We start from the raw sequence: 22487 nt of genomic DNA on the forward strand, positions 1-22487 counted from the left end.
GGTTTGGAGGGATATGGTCCGGGTGCAGGGAGATGGGACTAGGCAGAAGATCAGGTCAGCATGGACTGGATGGGCTGTAGGGCCTGTTTCTGTGCTGTCATGCTCTATGACTCCATGACCAATTCCTGCCATACTTTGAAATGCAAGAATGTTTGATAAGAACGAGGACCGGTTTTCCAAAAGTTAAGTAACTTGCTGTTACTTCCCACTGACCCCAGTAAAGTTACACTTAAGCTCACTGTAGTAGATACTGAAACTGAACTCAAATTTTTCCAAAGGATTTGGACAAAAAAAACCTATGATTGCAATGCATGAATCTAACAAACCAAACATTTTAGTTTCAAACAGTAATACACATCTCCAAGTTTTAATAACCCCATCAACAGGACATAAATGAAGAGGTTGTTAAATGAATGTTGTATTCTTGGCTGGAGCTGACTGACTTTGATTGCAAGTACCTATCACTGTAAGCCATGCTGAGTCACACCATTGTAACTGATTTTCTTCCCTCCTGCAAACAACTAATTTCAGCACACCATTATGATATGTACATCTTGTAAAGGCAATGATTTGCCTCTAATGGTTTCTTATTAATCTAATTCAGAAAATCTTTTGTATCCAATAACAAAAACTAATTATTAATTTAAGCCCGAGCATTTTTTGTGCAATTGTGGTTTTGATTTAAAATGTTCTTCTACTAATCAGATACTGACTGGAACTGATGAAACCGAGCTAGTCCTGGATTCTTGTGTTCTTTGTCTAGGCATGGTGAAAACACAGCAAGATAAGCCAACTATCCCTTCTGGAAGCTCTTCTTCGTCCGTCCATTCATTGAGACCTGGGTTAAAGCACTGGATGCATTTCTTATATTTCTTTTCTGCCTCGTTCCAACCTCCCACCAAATAGATCTTACTGTCAAGGTTTGTAACACCGGCAGTACTGACACCAACAGGGAGGGGAGCCACAAAGCACCACTGCCCAGTACGTGGGTTGTAACATTCAACAGGGAGCACGTCAATCCTCTCCCCGCGACCTCCTAGCTGACTTCCACCCAGTACATACACACGATCTAAAAGGGAGATGGCACAGTGCCATCCTCTAGGTGTGCTCAGGTTAGCTGCATCTTGCCAGCTGTCTGCTGAGAGATCATAGGCAGATGCCAAACGGGAATATGCATTATTAATGTAACCTCCAGTAACCAGGATTTTCCCATCTATTACTGCACTGGCGTGACAACACCTGGATACCTCCAAAGGCACTTTAAGATGCCATTTGTTGGTTGCTGGCACATAGCATTCAACAGAGGCAAGGAGACCATCTGAGTTCCTCCCCCCAATTGCAAAAATTAAACCATTAAAGACATTGAGGCTGAAGTGGGTACGTCTATAGGTCATGCTTGCCAGATGAATCCAAGTATTGAATCGAGGATCGTACCTGGAAGAATAAAAACAAATGCAAATACGTATACAGCCAACCTTCATGCTCTTTGCTTATTAAACATTTTCAATAACATTGATAGAAAATAATGAAGAAAATTCATTACAATTTGTTCAAAGTCAGATGATTAGTTAAGTGTTGGGTTAATTTTCAAGTCAACCTCCTTAACTTAAGGCTGTCATCCACTTGAGTTTATTAGATTTTCCTTAATTTTTTTGCTCTCTCTGCGTCTGAAGAAAATAGAACATAGAACAGTGCAGCACAGGAACAGGCCGTTCAGCCCACGATGTTGTGCCAAACTAATTAAATGCCTAACTAAACTCATCCCTCCTGTCTACACAATGTCCACATCCCTCCATTCTCTGCACATTCATGTGCCTATCTCACAGCCTCTGAAACACCTCTATCGTATCTGCCTCCACCACCATCCCTGGCAGCGCATTCCAAGCACCTACCACTTCTGTGTAAAAAAACTTGTCCCCGCACATCTTCTTTGAACTTACCCCCTCTCACCTTAAATGCATGCCCTCTAGTATTAGACACTTTGATCCTGGGGAAAAAGATACCAGCTGTCTACTCTATCTATGCCTCTTGTAATCTTATAAGCCTCTATCAGATCTCCCCTCAGCCTCCGACGCTCCACAGAAAACAACCCAAGTTTGTCCACCCTCTCCTTACAGCACAAAATAATTAACTCTTGGTATGAAGTTTTAATGGACCACGATCATTTCCCAGTTCTTTACTAAAGAGTTATAAGGCGAGCCAATTAGAATCGAGATCAGGAGAGATTTTGTCACCCAGATGTTGGTGAACCTGTGCAATTCTCTCCCACAGAAGACAGTGGAGGCCCAGTCATTAACTACATTCAAGAAGGAGATGGATATATTTCTCAATACTAAAGGGATTAAGGCATATGGGAGAAAGCTGGGAATGAGGTACTGAAGTGGATATTTACCCATGATTGTGTTGAACATTGTAGAGAGCTGGAAGAGCCAAATACCATACGCACTGCCGGTAGAGGTTGTGAGGGCAGATACATTAGGGACATTTAAGAGACTCTTAGATAGCCACATGAATGATAGAGAAATGGGGAGCTATGTGGGAGGGAAGGGTTAGATAGATCTCAGAGCAGGATAAATGTTGGCACAACATTGTGGACCGAAGGGCCTGTACTGTGCTGTAGTGTTCTATGTTTCAATATTTCTATGTGACCACTTCTCCAATCAATTCAACCAATAAAGTAAGTAAAAATAAAATCAATATCAGCACTGCCTTGTAGAATTGGGGCAAGTTAAACCATGTTGTTGAAGCAGCACACAAAGGCTGCAAGTCTACAACTAAATCAGTCTACATTATGGGATTTTTTGCTCAAGTTTAACAATATACAGGAAAACTATTCAAGTTCCAAGGATTTACATTGGTTACCTTGAAGATTGAAGCCACAAGAAGTGAAATGTTTCACATTCCATTATCTAGAACAGTTTCACCTGCTGTGTGTCATAACCCCATGGCTTCAGTTGTGAATCTTGGACTCTGTCTTTACCTCTCACTGCCTTGGTGAAGCAGCCAGCATAATCAAAGACCCCACCCACCCAGGTCATTCTCTCTTCTCTCCTCTTCCATCAGGCAGAAGATACAGGAGCCTGAGGGCACGTGCCACCAGACTTAAGGACAGCTTCTACCCCACTGTGATAAGACTACTGAACGGTTCCCTTATACAATGAGATGGACTATGACCTCACAATCTACCTTGTTGTGACCTTGCACCTTATTGCACTGCATTTTCTCTGTAGCTGTGACACTTTACTCTGTAATGTTATTGTTTTTACTTGTACTACCTCAATGCACTCTGTACTAACCCAATGTAACTGCACTGTGTAATGAATTGACCTGTACGATCGATATGCCAGACAGGTTTTTCAATGTACCTTGGTACAAGTGACAATAATAAACCAATACCAAGAATCAGCTGCCAGCGGCAAGCTGCCCCCACTAACTGCTGAGCTATAACATAACTTTTCTGCATCTGCTAATGTTACCAAATGGCAAACTCCTGCCTAGTGGCAAGGCCTTGCACAGGGCGATGCCATCATATATTGGGGTGGGGGATTAAGGTGGGATGTATAGAGGATGGAGGAGAACAAGTTCCTCCTATTTAACAAGTGGAAAAACCTTTGACAGAAAAGTAAGCCACCTCCCCAACCTTTTCCAGCTGTCAAATACATCAAGGACTTTGAAAGCTACTGAATGTCCATCTAGAACTCAGAAATATTGAAGTTCCAATACAAATTTGTTTATCAATTAAAAAACGTTAAAATGTTATAAAATTAAAACACCAGTATGTAAAAGCTATTTAAAACTTTTAACTAAACATGGTCAAGTAAAAAAAAACCTCTCTCCTTTGTACCCATTCTTTTCCATTGAAGTTAGTGGCAGGATTCTGGGTAGTGTGGAGGACCAGAGGGATCTGGGGGTCCATATCCACAGATCCCTGAAAGTTGTCTCACAGGTGGATAGGGTAGTTGAGAAAGCTTATGGGGTGTTAGCTCTCATGAGTCGAGGGATCGAGTTTAAGAGCTGTGAGGTAATGATGCAGCCTTACAAAACTCTGGTTAAACCACACTCAGAGTACTGTGTCCGGTTCTGGTCGCCTCATTATAGGAAGGATGTGGAAGGGTTGGAAAGGGTGTAGAGGATGCTGCCTGGTTTAGAGAGTATGCATTATGAGGAGAGACTAAGGTAGCTAGGGCTTTACTCTTTGGAGAGAAGGAGGATGAGGGGAGACATGATAGAGGTATACAAAATATTAAGAGGAATAGATAGAGTGGACAGCCAGCGCCTCTTTCCCAGGGCACCAATGCTCAATACAAGAGGGCATGGCTTTAAAGTAATGGGTGGGAAATTCAAGGGAGATATCAGAAGGAGGTTTTTTACCCAGAGAGTGGTTGGGGCATGGAATGCGCTGCCTGGGGTGGTGGTGGAGGCAGGTACATTGGTCAAATTCAAGAGATTACTAGATGGGCATATAGAGGAAATTAAAATAGAGGGGTATGTGGGAAGAAGGTTAGATAGTCTTAGGCGAGGTTTAAAGGTCAGCACAACATTGTGGGCTGAAGGGCCTGTATTGTGCTGTACTGTTCTATGTTCCATGAATTAGATGAGCTGCCTGTTCCTTGTGCAGACTCAGAGTTCAGGTACTCCTACTTGGGTTAGAAGCACCAAATTTGTATTCTATTGCTGGACTCCATGAGGATTTCACTGTCAGAATGCAGTGGGAATACCTCAGCATATGATTAAATGGTAATTTAAGGCTTCCTTGTTCAAGCAGAAGGGCCAAAGTTCCTGGCATTTACAGGGGTGGGTACATGCTGGTACTGTGGAATGGAACCAGCATTTCCCAGCAAGTTAGGGCCGATTTATAGTTCAGTACTGCATTTAATTTTTCAACTTTTCAAAAGGGAGTTTTCTTTAAAAAAAAATGCATTAGCAAGAGAACACTTCCTCTCAAGGAGAGAACTAATTGATAGTCTAGAAGCTAATTTTCAGTTCAGCAAATTCAATGGCACAGTTAATCAGTTTGCAAAGACTGAGATGATTAAACAGTTAACAAGATTAGGTTGCATTTGATTTTTAGCAACAGGAATTATTTCGAGATTTGTACAGGTAGTTAAGTGTGCAGTTGCTTAATGCCATCCCTGTTGTATTGAGCAGTCGAACAGCAGAAGTTCTTAGAGTCTTGCTGAAACTGTGAACCATCTTCACTGACCTGTGGGAATATCTAGCCCACGACCACTCAAGACGAAGGTGGTGCATTTGGGATGGCAATGAAAACGACGAGCCCGTTTATCAGAAGTACACACAATTCTGGTGTTAGCTGCGGATAGAGCGCACCACCCATCCACTTGCTCCATCCTGCATGATCTGTAGATCCAACACTTGTCTCATTCCCTACCTAAGAACTCACAGAACTGATCTAAAGAAACGGCATAGTGAGAAGAATTAATCATCTCCAGATTATGCAGCCAAAATCTGTATGCTTTCACAAATAGATTTAAAATGAAAGAAGTAATCTATATCTATGTGCAAACTTTCAATAAGAAGAATGTATTTCAATATCAGGAACACCAAACTATTTTAACTCTGAATGTTGCCAAAAACACCTCACTTTTGCACTTAGTTCTCTCTTTGAGCAGCAGTGCTCAAGTATAAGAATCTGAACTCACTGCCTGATTTTATAAAGAGACACAAGAGACTGCAGATGCCAGAATCTGGAGCAAGACACAAAACACTGGAGGAACTCAGCGGGTCAGGCAGCATCTGCGGAGGGAAGTGGACAAAGGTCAGATGAAAGGTCTCAACCCGAAATGCCGACTGTCCATTTCCATCGATAGATGCTACCTCACTCGCTGAGTTCCTCCAGTGTTTTGTGTGTAATACCTGATTTTAGAATGTCTGTTGGAAAGACTGCAAAGCAGTCATTTTTAGATAGTTTACTGTCAGTAAGAGAACAGATTTACAGAATGTCTCTCTAACATCTAAAAACTACACCAAACTTAACAAGATCAATGGTAGTGTTTAAATCAAAATTGGAAATAAACTAAAAGTTACAATTTTTAAAAATGGGCCAAGTTGAGAACATAAAGAGAGAAAAAATACTTAGCAGAAAGAGCAAATTGTTTCTAACTTCTTTTGTAACAGGATTAAAACTCTAGTATGAGAACTATTGTTGACATTTAAATACCTTTGTTACTGTGACACTAAGGTTTGAGTCAATTACTGACAATCCAAAGGTTAAACGGGAATTATTTATGTATTACCACATGCTTTTGAAACATAAAGAATATTCCTATCACAATTAGGAGTGTGCATAAGTGCTTTGTCTTAAATAGAAAAAAGTAAACCTTGATAAGAACACCAGGTTAAATGTACTTTAAATTGACATTCAGATTACATTTGTAGGAATGCACTCAAAAACATGTTTATTTAAAGAAAGTATCCCTAAAGGGTTCGAGTATAAAGCAGTGCACTGTGTATTTTTGCAGAGAAGCCCAGATGGAGAATCCAGATCATTTTTGGGGCTATTCAATTGATTGTGGAAGTACCAAACTTCTCAACAGTCCATACGCTACTGCCATTCTGAATGCACTCTGACTTCCCGTGGATTCCAGCACTGGAGTCTCAACGTCCTTCAGTTCTCTGTCTTTGTTGGGTTGGAAAATCGGGGCACTGAATCTGAACCTTACACAGGCTCAGCAACCATATTTATTTCAACAGAGAGAAACTGCCATGAGGAAAAGAGGCATTGCTTTTAATCAATTGAGTTAACCTAACTATTAAACCCATTTAAGTATTTTTTAATCTTAATATTTAGCATTATCATGTCTTCAATAGTTTTTTTCTTCAGTGCTTGAAAATGCCAGAGGCATTCACAAAAATTCCATGATTATTTTGACAGTTGGTCTTTCTGGTAGGATGGCTTAGTTAGATGTCAAAGCACTTCTGGATGTACCTTGTATAGTGAGACAGCCCTGCAGTGTACTGGGTCTCCCCAGTCAGGAGCCAGCTTCATGTACTTGCATCTACAGGTAGGACAGTGAGGAGTACGGTCACCCTGCCACTCTCTGAGGCAGGTCATAATAGAAACATATTGCAGGTGGGAAGCGGGCTGTATGTGGTTGCCTATTGCATTATAATGAGAGATGCTCAAAATCAACACTAAAATGCCCCCTTGCTCTGTAAAACAGTATACCTCCAGGCAACAGAGGGGTCATATTCTGAGAAAACCGTCCATATTGCGATTGTCCATAATGCAAACCCATGATAAAAATTAACAAAATGTATAGTTTCTTTGGCATTTTGAGTTTATTTAGTTATTTTTTTCCGCTCACAGAAATTCCTTTTATCTTAAATCTTTTGGTAGTGATTTCTGAATTCTGTAAGGCCGAATTTCTTTTCATCAAGCTGCTGTAACGAGGGAGGGCACACTGTATTGTGTTTCTAAAAATTTTAATCCCAAAGTGCTCAGAACTTCATTTTCCACCACTCCATATATATTTTTTAAAATGTAAACTTTATTTACAGCACAGTAACAGGCACCTCCGGCCCAACTTGTCCGTGCCGCCCATTTTAAACCCATGTTAACCTACCCGTACATCTTTGGAATGTGCTAGGAAACCGGAACACCCGGAGGAAACTCACGCAGACACAGGGAGAATGTACAAACTCCTTACAGACAGCGGCCGGAATTGAACCCAGGTCATTGGCGCTCTAATGGCGTCACGCTAACCGCTACACTACCTTGTCAATATGGAGATATTAAGAGGAATATTATAAAATATTAAGAAGAATAGATAGAGTGGACAGCCAGCGCCTCTTTCTCAGGGCACCAATGCTCAATACAAGAGGGCATGGCTTTAAAATAATGGGTGGGAAGTTCAAGGGAGATATCGGAGGAAGGTTTTTTACCCAAAGAGTGGTTGGGGCATGGAATGTGCTGCCTGGGGTGGTGGTGGGGGCAGGTACATTGGTCAAATTCAAGAGATTGCTAGATAAGCATATGGAGGAATTTAAAATAGAGGGGTATGTGGGAGGAAGGGGTTAGATAGTCTGAGGCGAGGTTTAAAGGTTGGCACAACATTGTGGGCCGAAGGGCCTGTATTGTGCTGTATTGTTCTATGTTCTATGGAGATAATTCCGATGAATGTTAAAATACTTACATTGCAGTAGTGACTATTATTACCTGCAGAAGTTGCTCACAGCATGCTTGGCCTGATTCCTGGCATCATTTTGATCTTCACCACCAGCAACATAGAGGAATCCATCCATCACAGACACACATTGATTGAAGCTCTTATAAGGCATTTCAGAAAGTTTGTTCCAAACACGTTCAGGATCTCGATATATAACCTCTCTGCTGAGCGACTTTTCTGTTAGTTCTTGACGGCCACCCACTACCGCTAGAACTTTGAGGCCACTACGGACTTTTGTCCTTCTTGACTGTAAGGTGTTTTGTTGATAGGGAAGGAGGTGATAGTTCATGGCTTCTACAAGATATTTGTGACATTCCAGGTCTTGCATCATTCTAGGCACAGTTTGGACATAGTTCACCAGGTCCTGTGCTGAAATGGTACCGAACCGAATGGTGTTCAGTAAATCGGCTGCATATTTGACCCTTTTATTATCAAAATCCAGCCATTTCATTGCAATCTGGAATGCTGTAATTTCTGATGGTAACTGAAGGGCATCATCCAGCATAAATTCCATTATTTGTTCAAAGGTTAGCTTCAAGAACTGGTCCCTTTCTGAGAATTCTAGGAAATTTTCAGTAATGAATTTATGTGCTGCTTCCTTGGTACTTTTAAGTCCATATGTTTCCGCAATATTAGCAATGTACATGCAATTCTCCACATTGATTTCCTGCATCAAGAAGTCACAGCACATCTTTACAAGAGAATCAATCTGGAGCAAGTTGGCTGTTGCGATTGTGCTAGCAATTGTATACAATGATAATGTTATCTTTCCACAATATGCATAAGTGATAACCGTGACAAGACCCACTGGAGATATTTCATTGAGGTCTATTCTTTGGGTGGATGGATCTTTCTTTAGGATATTCTTGAAGTACTCACTGCAAGAAGCCATCACCACTTTGTGAACTTCAAATGACTTGGTTTTTGTGGAAATGGTTAGATCACACAGAAAATTTTCTTGCCTCATTTTGTTCATTGCTTCTAAGAGACTAGAGCTGTGGAATGAGTTGGAGATCTCCGTCGAAATGCAACTGAAACCATTGCCTCCATCTACAAGGCCATTCACGCCATTTAAATGGATGATTGTGCTTTCCTCCACAATGACAGTCGTGTCCTTGTTTTCTGCTTTATTTTTTTTAATATTTTTCTTCTTTGGTGCCATGACTGTAATGCCCTGTCACGGTCACAATCTGGAACACAGGTATTTATTTATAAACTGAGTAAATAATTCTCTAATCCACTAATTAGATGCATACATACTTAAAATTCTTGCTGATTGTAGACACAACATGTATTAGAAATTTTGATATTGGATTGGAATTATTTTCTCCTCAAAAACAAAATTTATACAGCAATCATCACCATGTAAGTACTTCCCAAAGTACAACCAGTTTAGAACTTTTAAAATGTAGATGCTGAGGCCACTTGGGACAATATGTGGTTAAAGCTTCCACAAACACCATAGTGATGATGTCCAAATAATCAAATCTAATGACTTGAATTTGAAAGAAAAATGTTGGCCAGGTCACTGCGAAGAACACATTTGCTGTTCTTCAGTATAAGAAATGCTTATATCCATCTGGAAAAGCAGAATCAATTTAACGTCTCAATCAAAAGATGACACCAAGCACTTCCCAGAGGCTAAAGAAATTTGCCACATTCCCATCAGCCCTCACCAATTTTTATTGATGCACTTTTATTGATGGTCTCCTACTGGACTCCTTCTTCTTCAGCCCTTTGCCTCTTCTACCCATCACCTCTGAGCTTATTACATCTTCTCCCCCTCCCCCACCTTCCCCCTCTCACCTGGACTCATCTCTCACCTGGACTCACCTGTCCCCTGCCTGCGTATGCTCCTCCCCCTCCCCCACCTTCTTATTCTGACTTCTGCCCCCTTCCTTTCCAGTCCTGATGAAGGGTCAACTATTTATTTTCCTCCATGGATGCTGCCTGACCTGCTGAGTTCCTCCAGCACTTTTTGTGCATTGCTATCTGGATGCATCAGGGCTTGGTACGGCAACTGCTCTGCCCAGGACCGCAAGAAACTGCAGAGAGTTGTGGACACAGCCCAGTGCATCACAGACACCAGCCTCCCCTCCATGGACTCTGTCTATACCTCTCACTGCCTTGGTGAAGCAGCCAGCATAATCAAAGACCCCACCCACCCGGGTCACTCTCTCTTCTCCCTCTCCCATCATGCAGAAGATACAGGAGCCTGAGGGCAGATACCACCAGGCTCAAGGACAGCTTCTACCCCACTGTGATAAGACTATTGAACGGTTCCCTTATACGATGAGATGGACTCTTGACCTCACGATCTACCTTGTTGTGACCTTGCACCTTATTGCACTGCACTTTCTCTGTAGCTGTGACACTTTACTCTGTACTGTTACTGTTTTTACCTGTACTACATCAATGCACTCTGTACTAACTCAATGTAACTGCACTGTGTAATGAATTGATCTGTACGAATGGTATGCAAGACAAGTTTTTCACTGTACCTCGGTACAAGTGACAATAATAAACCAATACCAATAGCTGTCAGAAATGTGCTTGTATGGATGCTGGAAGAGGACAAATCTGTGCTCTTACAATGGATTGAACAGCCCACTGACACTCACAATTAGGGCTCACAATAAAAGAATAATTTTGGCAGGATTCTTCGATTCACAGCAACGAAACCAATAAAGAACTGACGAAATGAAAGTACTTTTCTGAGAAATAGTAGTTTAGTACATGGGTTTTCTGTTAGCACAATAGCTCCTGAAGACTGGAGACACAGGTAGACAAGGTGGCGAAGAAGGTGTTTGGCACATTTGCCTTTATCGATCAGGGCACTGAGTACGGGAGTTAATACGTCATGTTACAGCTGTACAAGACATTGGTAAGGCCACATTTGGAGTACTGTGTACAGTTCTGGTCGCTCTACTATAGGAAGGATGTCACTGAACTGGAAAGGGTGCAAAAAAGATTTCCTGGGACTGGAGGGTTGGAGTTAATAAGAAGAGGCTAGATACGCTGGGACTTCTTTTCCCCCCTGGGTGTAGGAAGCTGAGGGGTGATCTTCCAGAGGTGTATAAAACCATGAGGGACACAGATAAGGTGAATGGCCACAGTTTTTTCCCCAGGGTAGGGAAATCCAAAACTAGAAGACGTAGGCTTATAGGTCAGCACGGTAGCGTAGCGGTTAGCATAGTGCCAATACAGCGCCAGTGACCCAGGTTCAATTCCGGTCGCTGTCTGTAAGGAGTTTGTATGCTCTCCCTGTGTCTGCATGGGCTTCCTCTGGGTGCTCCGGTTTCCTCCCACGTTCCAAAGATCTACGGGTTAGGAGCTGTGGGCATGGGATGTTGGCACCAGAAGTGTGGCGACGCTTGCGGGCTGCCCCCAGCACATTCGCAGTAATGCAAAAAGATGCCTTTCACTGTTTGATGTACATGTGACAAATAAATAAATATCTTATCTTACATCTTAAAGTGAGAGGGGAAAGATTTAAAAGGGGACCTGAGGGGCAACTTTTACACACAGAGGGTGGTGCATATATGGAACGAGCTGCCAGAGGAAGTGGGAGAGGCAGGTACAATTACGCCATTTAAAAGACATTTGGACAGGTACATGGATAGGAAGGGTTTTTGAGATAAAGGCTAAGTTCAGGCAAATTGGACTGGCTTAGTTAGGCGTCTTGGTCAGCATGGACGAGTTGGGCCGAAGGGTCTGTTTTCCTGCCGTACGACTCGATAACAATAATTTGTTCTGAATAAAGAGTTGGAATTTATTATGAATATTAATTTAATATGAATTTATTAAATCAATTTTATACCTAAAGTTTATATACAGTGTAAAATGATAACTAGCAGTGTTAAGAAAAGATATCTTTATTAGTCACATGTACATCGAAACACAGTGAAATGCATCTTTTGCGTAGAGTGTTCTGGGGGCAGTCCGCAAGTGTCGCCACACTTCCGCCGCCAACATAGCATGCCCACAACTTCCTAACCTATACGTCTTTGGAACGTGGGAGGAAACCGGAGCACCCGGAGGAAACTCACACAGACACGGGGAGAACGTACAAACTCCTTACAGACAGCGGCTGGAATTGAACCCAGGTTGCTGGCGCCGTAAAGCGTTACGCTAACCACAAAGCAGAAAAACCGGTCTCCCGCGTGACAGGCAGGGATACTAACCACTATACTAACGAGGAACTAGGGATAATGCCTTTACTAAGTTCCAAACACTTTCTCTTGAAGCATGGTCTATGTTCTATGTTCTAATGTGGGGAATGTGGTGGTCAATTTGCACACTGCCCACACCAATAAATTATATCATGATATTGATTACATAATTTTGCGATTATCGAGGAATACAACAATGTGAGGCATAACAATGAGAGGTTTTGCACCCTGGTAGGACAAATGTCAGGAGGCAGTACACTCTTAAGGGCAAGATCTTAAGAGTGTTGAAGAGCAGAGAGACCTTGGGGTGCAAGTCCATGACTCATTGAAAGTGGCTATACAGGTAGACAGGGTGGTTAAGAAGGCTTATGGAATGCTTGCATTTATTAATTGGGGTATTGAGTAAAGGAGTCAAGAAGTTATGATGCATCTCAATAGAAGTCTGGTTAGGCCGCATTTAGAGTATTGTGTACAATTCTGGTCACCTCACTAATAGGAAGGATGTCGAGGTTTTAGAGAGGGTGCAGAGGAGGTTTACTAGGATGCTGCCTGGATTAGAGGGCATGTGCTAGCAGGAGAGGCTGGACAAACTTGGGCTCTTTTCTCTGGAGCGGCGGAGGCTGAGGGGTGATCTGTTGGAAGTGTATAAAATGATGAGGGGCATAGATAGGGTGGACAAGCAATATCTTTTTCCCCATTATTGAGTGATCCAGTACCAGAGGGCATGCATTTAAGGTGAGAGGGGGTAGGTTCAGAACAGACGTGAGGGGCACGTTTTTTACTCAGAGAGTGGTGGATGCCTGGAATGCATTGCCTGATAGGGTGGTGGAGGCAAATTCACTGGGGGCTTTTAAGAGGGGCTTGGATGGGCACATGAATGAGAGGAAAATGGAGGGATATGGGCAATCTGTAGGTAGGAGGGAATAGCTATGTCAGCACAACATTGTGGGCCGAAGGGCCTGTTCTGTGCTGTGCTGTTCTATGTATGACTTTCAGAACACCAGGAGATAGCTCTCCTGGTGATTTTTGAAATAGCTTCACTGCATCTTTTACTTTCACCTGGAGAGATCAGATGGGATCTTGGTTTAAAGACAACACCTGAAATACGGTAGCCCTCTCTCAGAACGTCCACAGAGATTTTCTTGTACTCAGGTGTGCAAAGTGGGACTCGAACTCAGAACCTAATGGCTCAGGTGGGATGGGAGCACAGATCACATTCAGAAGTCAGGATTACAAAGTAACATCCTATATAGTTCAGGATATTAAAACAGTAGTTTCAATCACCAATACAATTAACACATGGGAGGGCAGGGGTGACCAGGAGAGGAATAAGGATTCTGTGAGCTGGATGTCCAACCCCTACATTCCTTCTCTCTCTGCATCTGCTGATATACATCAATCAGCTCCAGGAATAGCAACACAGCAGCTCTCACTGGGCTTCCCATATTAAGACGGGTTCAAATAAAGATATAGCCTTTCTGGCAAAAGTTTATTGGGGGAGGGGGAGGGGGAGGGGGAGGGGAAAAGTTCCACATTTTCATTCATGATAATTAGCATATCTGCTTAAAAAAGCTATTTTAAACCTCAAATTGGATAGCTACTTCAATAAGAGAACAGAATATATAATCCGGTGTATTAAGTTAAAATCTTAACCAACATGCAAAACAGATCTTGATCTAAAATTTAAGCAGACAGCTAATGAAAAGTTAAATCATGTCATCGACCAATACTTTTATTTAAATCTAACATAAGCTGTGTATGGCAATTTCCAAAATTGGCAAATCAAAGATTTGCTCGAAATAATACAATTAATGTTGTTCTAAATAAAACAACGTTGCACAGCCTTTTAACCTTGAAATGTCTAATTTAATATAAACCTGAAATATTCTACATGTCACTTGCACTAAGAAAGTTGCATTTTAATATCATATATTTTTGAAAACCTACCCGTAATGATGAAATCTTCCCGAGATTATTAGAAGGGTTGTTGGTGTGCTGTCGGTCCTCTGTAGCTGAAGACTGTCAGGCTAAAGCCGGCAGAGGGTCTGTTAAAAAATGTGATTCTGCGCGTTAACTCTCTCAAACCAAGAGGCGGACTGCAACAAGTTTCCGGTGGTGTAGCCATTGACACTCGTTATAGCAGCAGTTGGCTGACTTGAGTGTGTGTGTGTGCTCCCTCAGGGGCGACGGGTATGGCAGAAGAGGTAATGCAAGATGTATTGTATTTGAAAGAACGACTCCTGAAGGTCACCGACCCGGCTAAGGTGTGTTTGCAAGCTGTTGAGTAACGGTCCCCACATTGCAATTCCTCAGAACATTGTTACCTATACAAACAGGTGCTGCTGAAGCATCATCGACTTGCAATGCGGGTTACAACCCGGGTTTTCTCTCCACAGACACTGCCTGATCTGCTGAGTAGTTTCAGAGTTTTTTTTATGTTTGGGGATGAATATTCAATGCACAGAAAAAAAAGTGTTTTGTGGTGAAAATCTTTAAAAACTAGGTGTGTTAAAATGCTCTGCGCAACATCTGTTTCTGGACTTGGAAGCAAGATAATATTTTCAGTTCCTATCTTAAAACTACCTTGGGACATTGTATCTGAGATATGGCAATCTGAAAATGACCCAGTAGCTGCAAGAAGACTTGCTTATTCCCCTCAAAGTTTGCAACTTAACTAAGGCTTCTGTACTTTTGCTGAAGATGTGGTTTGGGAATGAAAATTATGATAATTTAAGTTGTAGGTGTACCTGACTTCTGGAGGAGAGGCTTCATTGCTGGATATTGTTAATAAAAATGTTACGCCTTCTCATTGCCTAAATGTTTCCTGAAAAGTATTTTCAGAAAATAGGTGGTGTTGCAAATTTGATTTTTTTTTCATGAACACTTCCTCTGGTTTAGTTATTCCATAATAGACTTGGGCAGACATATTTATTATGGTTTCCTGCCATTGTTTGATAGTATAATTTTAGATATCATTGCCACTAAATTACTTTCAAAAATTCTCTTGTAATTTAAGTGCACCAATGATAAATGACTGTGGATAGAAAAATGGGTTGGGCATGAAGTCTACAAAGGGCACATAGATTGGTTATTCATATTGGTAGGAAGAAAACAGTATAAGATAAGATCTTTATTAGTCACATGTACATCGAAACACACAGTGAAATGCATCTTTTTGCGTCGAGTGTTCTGGGGGCAGTCCGCAAGTGTCACCACACTTCTGGCGCCAACGTAGTATGCCCACAACTTCCTAACCCGTACATCTTTGGAATGTGGGAGGAAACCGGAGCACCCGGAGGAAACCCACGCAGACATGTTTTTATACAGTGAGAATCTATTAAATGGCAGTGTACAGATGGGACTTTGTGTACTCGAGTAGCGGACATTAAGGAAGGCAAATGACACATTGGCTTTTTTTTCACAAGTAAGTTGGAGATTACCACACTTGGAGTATTGTGTTCAGTTCTGGTTGCCTCATTATAGGAAGGATGGGGAAGCTTTAGAAAGGGTGCAGAGGAGATTTACCAGGATGCTGCCTGGTTTAGAGAGTATGCATTATGAGGAGAGACTAAGGGAGCTAGGGCTTTACTCTTTGGAGAGAAAGAGGATGAGAGGTGACTTGATAGAGGTGTACAAGATGATAAGAGGCATAGGTCGAGTGAACAGTGAGAGACTTTTTCCCAGGGCGACAATGGTTAACATGAGGGGGCATAATTTTAAGGTGATTGGAGGAAGGTATAAGGGGGATATCAAGGGTAAGTTTTTTGCACAGAGAGTGGTGGGTGGGTGGAACGCACTGCCGGCAGAGGTGGTGGGGGCAGATACATTAGGGACATTGAAGAGACTCTTAGCCATATGAATGATGGAGAAATGGGGGGCTATGTGGGAGGGAAGGGTTAGATAGATCTTAGAGCAGGATAAAATGTGGGCACAACATCGTGGGCTGACTGTGCTGTAATATTCTATGTTCTAAAAGGGGTAAGGTCAATTGCAATTATGCAAGGCTTTGGAGAGAGTGCACTTGGTGCACCTTAAAAGAAATCTGCTTGCCTTGGAGTCAGTGTGGTGTAGGTTTGTTCGAATGATCCTGCCATGAGAGGGTTGTCATGTCATGAGTGCCTGGTCGTGACTGGTCTCTGTGTGTCGGAGTTGGGAAGAGCAAGAAGTGAATCTCATTCAAATGAGAATCCGAAAAGGATTGAGAAGGTCGGGGCTGACGTGCTGTTTCCTCCCATTGGGTAAGAGGTTGGCCATTTAAGCTGAGGTGAGGAGATGTTTCCTCAGTCAGAGGACTGCAAATCTTTGGAATTGTCTACCCAGAGAACTGTAGATGCTCGTGCACAGGGTTGAGATGAACAGATTTGTGGATACCAAGGGAAGATGGGGACTTGGTGGGTAACTAAACAGAGGAGCTTATCAGTAATGGTATAACTGAACTGAAGAGAAGGCTTGGAGGTCCTTCTGACCTGTTCCTTTCTATTGTAACGTGAACCAGAATTTTGGATCGGTCTTCTCCACTGACTCATTACCTGAAGGTGAACCTGTTGGCCGTATTTTGAAACGTAGTTCTGCCAATATCATTCAACTAATGTATTTTTTTTCCCCACAGAGCACCAGTTCAAAACGGGTTCTCTGTTCAACCTAAGTTTCTTTGTGCAATGATGTACAGTAGGCATGTGGTACAACATATCCATTTTCTTGACTTTGATCAGTGCCCCACTTGCATCGCTAACCTCCTTACTTTGATAGAATCTTTCTTTGCTGAACATAGAACAATATCTAACAGGAACTGGCCCTACTGTGCCAACCACAGTGCCAAGTCAAGCTACTACCATCTGCCTGCACATGGTCCATATCCCTCCATTTCCTGCCTGTTCATGTGCCTGTCTAAATGCTTCTTAAACATTGCCACCGTATCTGCTTCCAACACTTTGCCTGGCAGTCAGTTCCAGGCACCTTACCATTCTTCTGTGTTTTTATTAAAAAAAAGTTTGCAATTTGCCTTGTAAATCTTCTTTAAACTTTCCGCCTCTCACTTAAACCCATGCCCTCTAATATTTGACTTTCCACCCAGGACGAAGGTCTCTGACTGTCCACCCTATCTATGCCTTTCGTAATTTTATAAACTTCTTATAAGGTCTCCCCTCAGCCTCTGACACTCTGGAGAAAACAACCCAAGTTTGTCCAACTTCTCCTTGTAGCTGATACTCTCCGATCCAGGCAGCATCCTGGTGAATCTCTTCTGCACCCTCTCCAAAGCCTCCACATCCTTCCTGTAATGCGGCGACCAGAACTGCACGCAATCCTCCAAATGTGAGCTAACTAAAGTTTTATACAGCTGCAACGTGACTTCCCAACTTTTACACTCAACAGTGTAGCAGTTAGCATAACACTATTATAGTGCCAGAGACCCGGGTTCAATTCCGGCCGCTGTCTGTAAAGAGTTTGTACATTCTCCCCGTGTCTGCATGGGTTTCCTCCGGGTGCTCCGGTTTCCTCCCACATTCCAAAGACATACGGGTTAGGACGTTGTGGGCATGCTATGTTGGTGCCGGAAACATGGTGACACTTGCAGGCTGCCCTCAGAACACTCTACGCAAAAAGATTTATTTCACTGTGTGTTTCAATGTGCATTCCCATCTACCTGTGTTACCTGGACTGCCCTTTACAGCTTTCTTTCTTTGCTGAATCTCCTTTTCAGTGTACCTCCTGTTTAAAAGCTTCACAGAAACCTATCAAAGTTTTTAAGCTCATCAGTAACACAAAAATGACTTGTTCTAGCTTCTGGTAGAAGATGCCTTGCACTCAGTAGATTAAATCACCTCTTCTCTACAGAGAAGAGACAGCGATTCTTGTCAAAGCCAAATGGTGCCAGACCCTGAATGGTGGCTAAATGCATCAGTGGAAATATGGTTTGATATGTTTGTTAAGCAATATATATTAGGAGTACTTTATTTAAATGTGTTTTTGATCAAGAATCAGATATATTATCAGTGTCTTATGACGTGAAATTTGTTGTTTTGTGGCAGCAGTACAGTGGAAAATTACTATAAATTACAAAATAGCGCATAACGTTGTACCAGTGGTTTCACAGTTTTTCCCTCACTCGCGTGAATGAATGGTTGAAGGTCACATGGGTAAAGAGATAGCAAAGAAACGTGTGCACCTTTTTTAAAAATGGTACTGCTTTAGTTATTATCTTTCACTACGTGCCTTGTCCCAACCCATCCTTATCAGCCTCTTCATTCCATGGAAATTTAACTTTCTGCTGCTTCACAGGCTTGGGCTCTCACTGCACGAGTCCATGCTGCCTTTCCACACAAGGACATTTGACCTGGATCATTGACAATGCCAGTTCTATAGTTTGCACCTGCCCTGTTTCGTCACTGATTAAATAATGTTCGTGTTATGGAACCTGTTGTGAACCTTTATATCCTTTCCCCCTGTTCCATTCTTTACTCCTTGTGACTCACACTTAGAGCCACAGAGTAATATAGCATAGAAAAAGGCCCTTCGGCCCCTCTCGGCCATACCGACAAGGTGCCCACCAAGCTAGTCCCATTTCCCTGTGTATTGGTTTATTATTGTCACTCGTACTGAGGTACAGTGAAAAACTTGTCTTGCATACCGTTTGTACAGATCAATTCATTAGAACAGTGAATTGAGGTAGTACAACGGAAAAGCATAACAAAATGCAGAATAAAGTGTTACAGTTGCAGAGAAAGTGCAGTGCAGGCAGACAATAAGGTGCAAGGGCCATGATGAGGTAGATTATGAGGTCAAGAATCCATTTTATTGTACTGGAGAACAGTTCAGTAATCTTATAGAAGCGGTCCTTGAGCCTGGTGGTACGTGCTTTCAGGCTTTTGTATCTTCTGTCTGATGGGAAAGGGGGGAGAAGAGAGAATGTCTGGCGTGGGTAAGGTCTTTGATTATGCTGGTTGCTCTACCAAGTGCAGACAGAGTCCATGGAGGGGAGGCTGGTTTCCGTGATGTGCTGATCTGTGTCCACAACTCTCTGCAATTGACCCGTATCCCTCTTAAACCTTTCCTCCTACGTACTTATCCAAATGTCTTTTAAATGTTATTATTGTACCTGCCTCAACCACTTCCTCTGGCAGCTCATCCCATATACTCACCACCCTCTGCATGAAGAAGTTGCCCCTCAGGTCCCTTTTAAATCTTTCACCTTAAACCTATGCCCTTTAATTTTTAGCTCCCCTTCCCTGGGAAAAAGACTATGTACATTCGCCCTATCTATACCCCTCATGATTTTATACCTCTTGATGTCCCATGTTCCAAGGAATAAAGTCCTAGCCCACCCAACCTCTCCCTACAACACAGACCCTCGAGTCCTGGCAGCATCCTCGTAAATCTTCTCTGCACTTTTTCCAGTTTAATGACGTCTTTCCTATAACAAGGTGACCCAAACTGTACACAATTCTCCAAGTGCGGCCTCGCCGCTGTCTTGTACAACTGCAATGTGATGCCCCAGCTCCTATACTCAATGCTTTGACTGATGACTTGGCTCCTTTGGTGAGTCACCCACTTTAAATTGATCACTAAGTTCCTGCTTCTTTGCAAATAAGATTCATCTCATCCATGGCATTGTCCTTGATACAGCCCACATCGAATCTGCACCTTTTTCAATGAGTGACTTTACAGTTTCCCAACCCAGTGAGACCATTCTGTCATTCCCATTCCAAATAAGATTCTAAAAGGGATTGACAGAGAAGGTGTTGAAATGGCAAATCTCTGATATGTTCTCCCACTCTTTTAGTTCCTACCCTCCCCAGTTCTCTCTGTTTTTGATGAAATGTTGAATTGGCCCCAACAGCTTCCTCTAATGAATTCTAAAAGCACGTATATTTTCTTAGTGCCTTCCAAATATCTTATCGTTCTATCACCATCAGTTAAGACAAATGTCAATTTATTGCTATTTCGAGAACCTGAGATGCAAATTGGCTGCGGCATTTCTTTGCGATTGTGACTTCAAAAGAACTGGAAGATCTTCCTATCCTGAGTAGAAGCCAAAAATGCAGTTTTTCTTTTCTGTTCACCTACTGAGAGATGCCTCAATTCTATCTTCCATAACACTTCCAGCTGGACTTCTTGTGGTCTTCCACCCCTGCTGCTCCCCCGGGTAAAATGCCGACCACCTTTTCTGAATCCAAAGCCTCATGTTCAAAAGAATACAACAGATAACTGACCTCCTTGATTGCTGGATTGTTCTTGTTCTGTGACTTAAGGTACACCTCAACATCTACGGCTTAGATCAAGCTTTAGATCGTCTATTATCTCTGTATGTGGTCCAGTATTGCCTTTTGTTCATAGTGTTCCTATAAGCAGCTTTGTGGACTTTACTGTATTAAATGTTCCATGTGAATGCAAGTAGTTGTACAGTGAAGCATAGGAGGGAGAAACCATGAAATTATATGCCTGTTAGTTTTATTGTGGCACTTGAATCTCTTATTGGGGAGAGTGACGGGTATGAGCTGATTACAGAGAACCATTTTATCCTGCTCTAAGATCTATCTAACCTTTCCCTCCCACATAGCCCCCCAATTTCTCTATCATTCATGTGGCTAAGAGTCTCTTCAATGTCCCTGATGTATCTGCCTCCACCACCTCTGCTGGCAGTGCAAAAAGCATTAAAACTTATTGAACAGGTAGATAAATAAGGCTAATGGAATGTTAACCTTTATTTCAAAGGATCTGAAGTGGCTTTACGTCTGAGCAGTGCTCTGATAGGTTTCCATCTGCTGTATCTGAGAATTCTGGAAACCATGCCTTGGGAAGCCTGAAATGATGTTGGGAAGGATCCAATATAGGATGAAATTGGGTTAATAGTATTAAAATATGAGGCAACCTCGCCTTGGAAAGGATGAAGTGGTGTTGGACAGGATCCAATGTCGATTCACCAAAATGAAACTGGGGTAAAAAGGGTTAAATGATGAGGCAAAGTGCACGTTTTAGACGTATCCCCTCAGGTACTGAGGTGCTTAAGTTGGTTAAAGTAACATTTGGGTTTATAGAGAGAAACTATTTCATATAGAGAGAAACTACTTTGTGTAGAGAACCAATCTAATTCAAGGCCATAACCACAAAATAAGGGTCATGTCAGAGAGCACACCTTTACACGTGGGGCAGGGGGAGGTATGAAATTCTGCCCCTCAAAATCTGGAGAAAATTCCCCTCAAAAATGACTTGAAGTCGAGAGTCAACCAGAGAGTTTTAGAAGACGAGGTTTAGATTTTTGCCAGTATTGGGGTTCAGAGCTACAGAATCAACCAAGCCAAGAAGATGGTAGGTTAATTGGCCAATGTAAATTGCCTCTAGTGTGTAGGAGAATGTAGAATCTGGGGAGGAGGGGTGTTGTTGGGGTTGATGGGGAATGTGGGGAGAATTAAAACTGGGACTAATGTAGGGGTTAAGCAAATGGGTGATTGATGGCTAGCATGGGCTCGATGGGCCAAAGGGCCTCTTTCCCTGCTGTATTTCTATGACTCTGGATGGAGTTAAATAACTAAATGCCAGATCAAGCTTGAAGGGCGAAATGAACTAATCCTGGTTCTATGTTCTTGAGCCGTTTTCGCATGTGAAGTGTCATTGGGACAGAAGCACAGAAGAGGCCATTTATTCCTTTGGTATTAAATAAGTATTGACTCTTTGACATAGCAGCATTTATAGATCTTTCCGTTTTGCCACAGCTTTTTTTCTGTATATATCATCTGTGCTTTAACTGTTGTCTGTAGTGAAGGCTTCCACACAGTAATGCTTTTAATAAGTTCTTTCCAAGTTTTTCTCATTTTCTTTGCAAATTCTTGATAGATACTGCTGTGGCTGCCAGCAAGTGTGTGAAAACCATATCTTCAGTGCTGCATTTCATTTCCCTGCCGATGTAATGGGGCATATCTACTTGAGGGAATATCTCTAATCAATATGTTTGAGGATGTTGGGTTCAAACCTGTTTCCTGCCATTCCATGCTGTGTTAGTACATTGTATGTTTTAAATGATCCATTATCATCGTTTTCTTGCCAAAGTGTGTTATGCAAATTACATGCGCCTCGCTTTTGCTGGTGAGGAGGATTTAAGGGTATCACCAGTGAGGTCAAACTATTTTCTGCT

The 22487-nt window shown here is 42.2% G+C and overlaps 2 protein-coding genes across 3 annotated transcripts in view; one reads left to right on the forward strand and one right to left on the reverse strand.

Annotated features, from left to right (window-relative positions):
- Positions 1-352: 352 nt before the first annotated feature.
- Positions 353-9376, reverse strand: klhl31 (kelch-like family member 31). Its single transcript, XM_052024392.1, has 2 exons — positions 8177-9376; positions 353-1434 (listed from the first exon to the last, which is right to left on the reverse strand). Exons 1-2 carry the CDS (start codon positions 9346-9348, stop codon positions 702-704), a joined length of 1905 nt encoding a protein of 634 aa, XP_051880352.1. The 5' UTR covers positions 9349-9376; the 3' UTR covers positions 353-701.
- Positions 9377-14439: 5063 nt separating this feature from the next.
- Positions 14440-22487, forward strand: part of eloal (elongin A, like) — a 76166-nt gene continuing 68118 nt past the window's right edge. The window contains exon 1 of one of the 2 annotated variants that reach the window (XM_052024383.1): positions 14440-14622. In XM_052024383.1, coding sequence (XP_051880343.1) covers positions 14551-14622 — 72 coding nt within the window. In that variant the 5' untranslated portion in view covers positions 14440-14550. The remainder of the gene's footprint in view (positions 14623-22487) is intronic. The other variant, XM_052024384.1, reaches the window with a different exon arrangement.

Source organism: Pristis pectinata, chromosome 10, assembly GCF_009764475.1.
Source record: "Pristis pectinata isolate sPriPec2 chromosome 10, sPriPec2.1.pri, whole genome shotgun sequence".
NCBI lineage: Eukaryota > Metazoa > Chordata > Chondrichthyes > Rhinopristiformes > Pristidae > Pristis > Pristis pectinata.

Bases quoted from the DNA above. Each gene is read 5' to 3' on its own strand.
- klhl31 (XM_052024392.1), bottom strand. From the start codon at position 9,348: ATGGCACCAAAGAAGAAAAATATTAAAAAAAATAAAGCAGAAAACAAG. The intron at 1,435-8,176 runs GTAATAATAGTC...TTATTCTTCCAG, and splicing joins GCTGTGAGCAACTTCTGCAG to GTACGATCCTCGATTCAATA.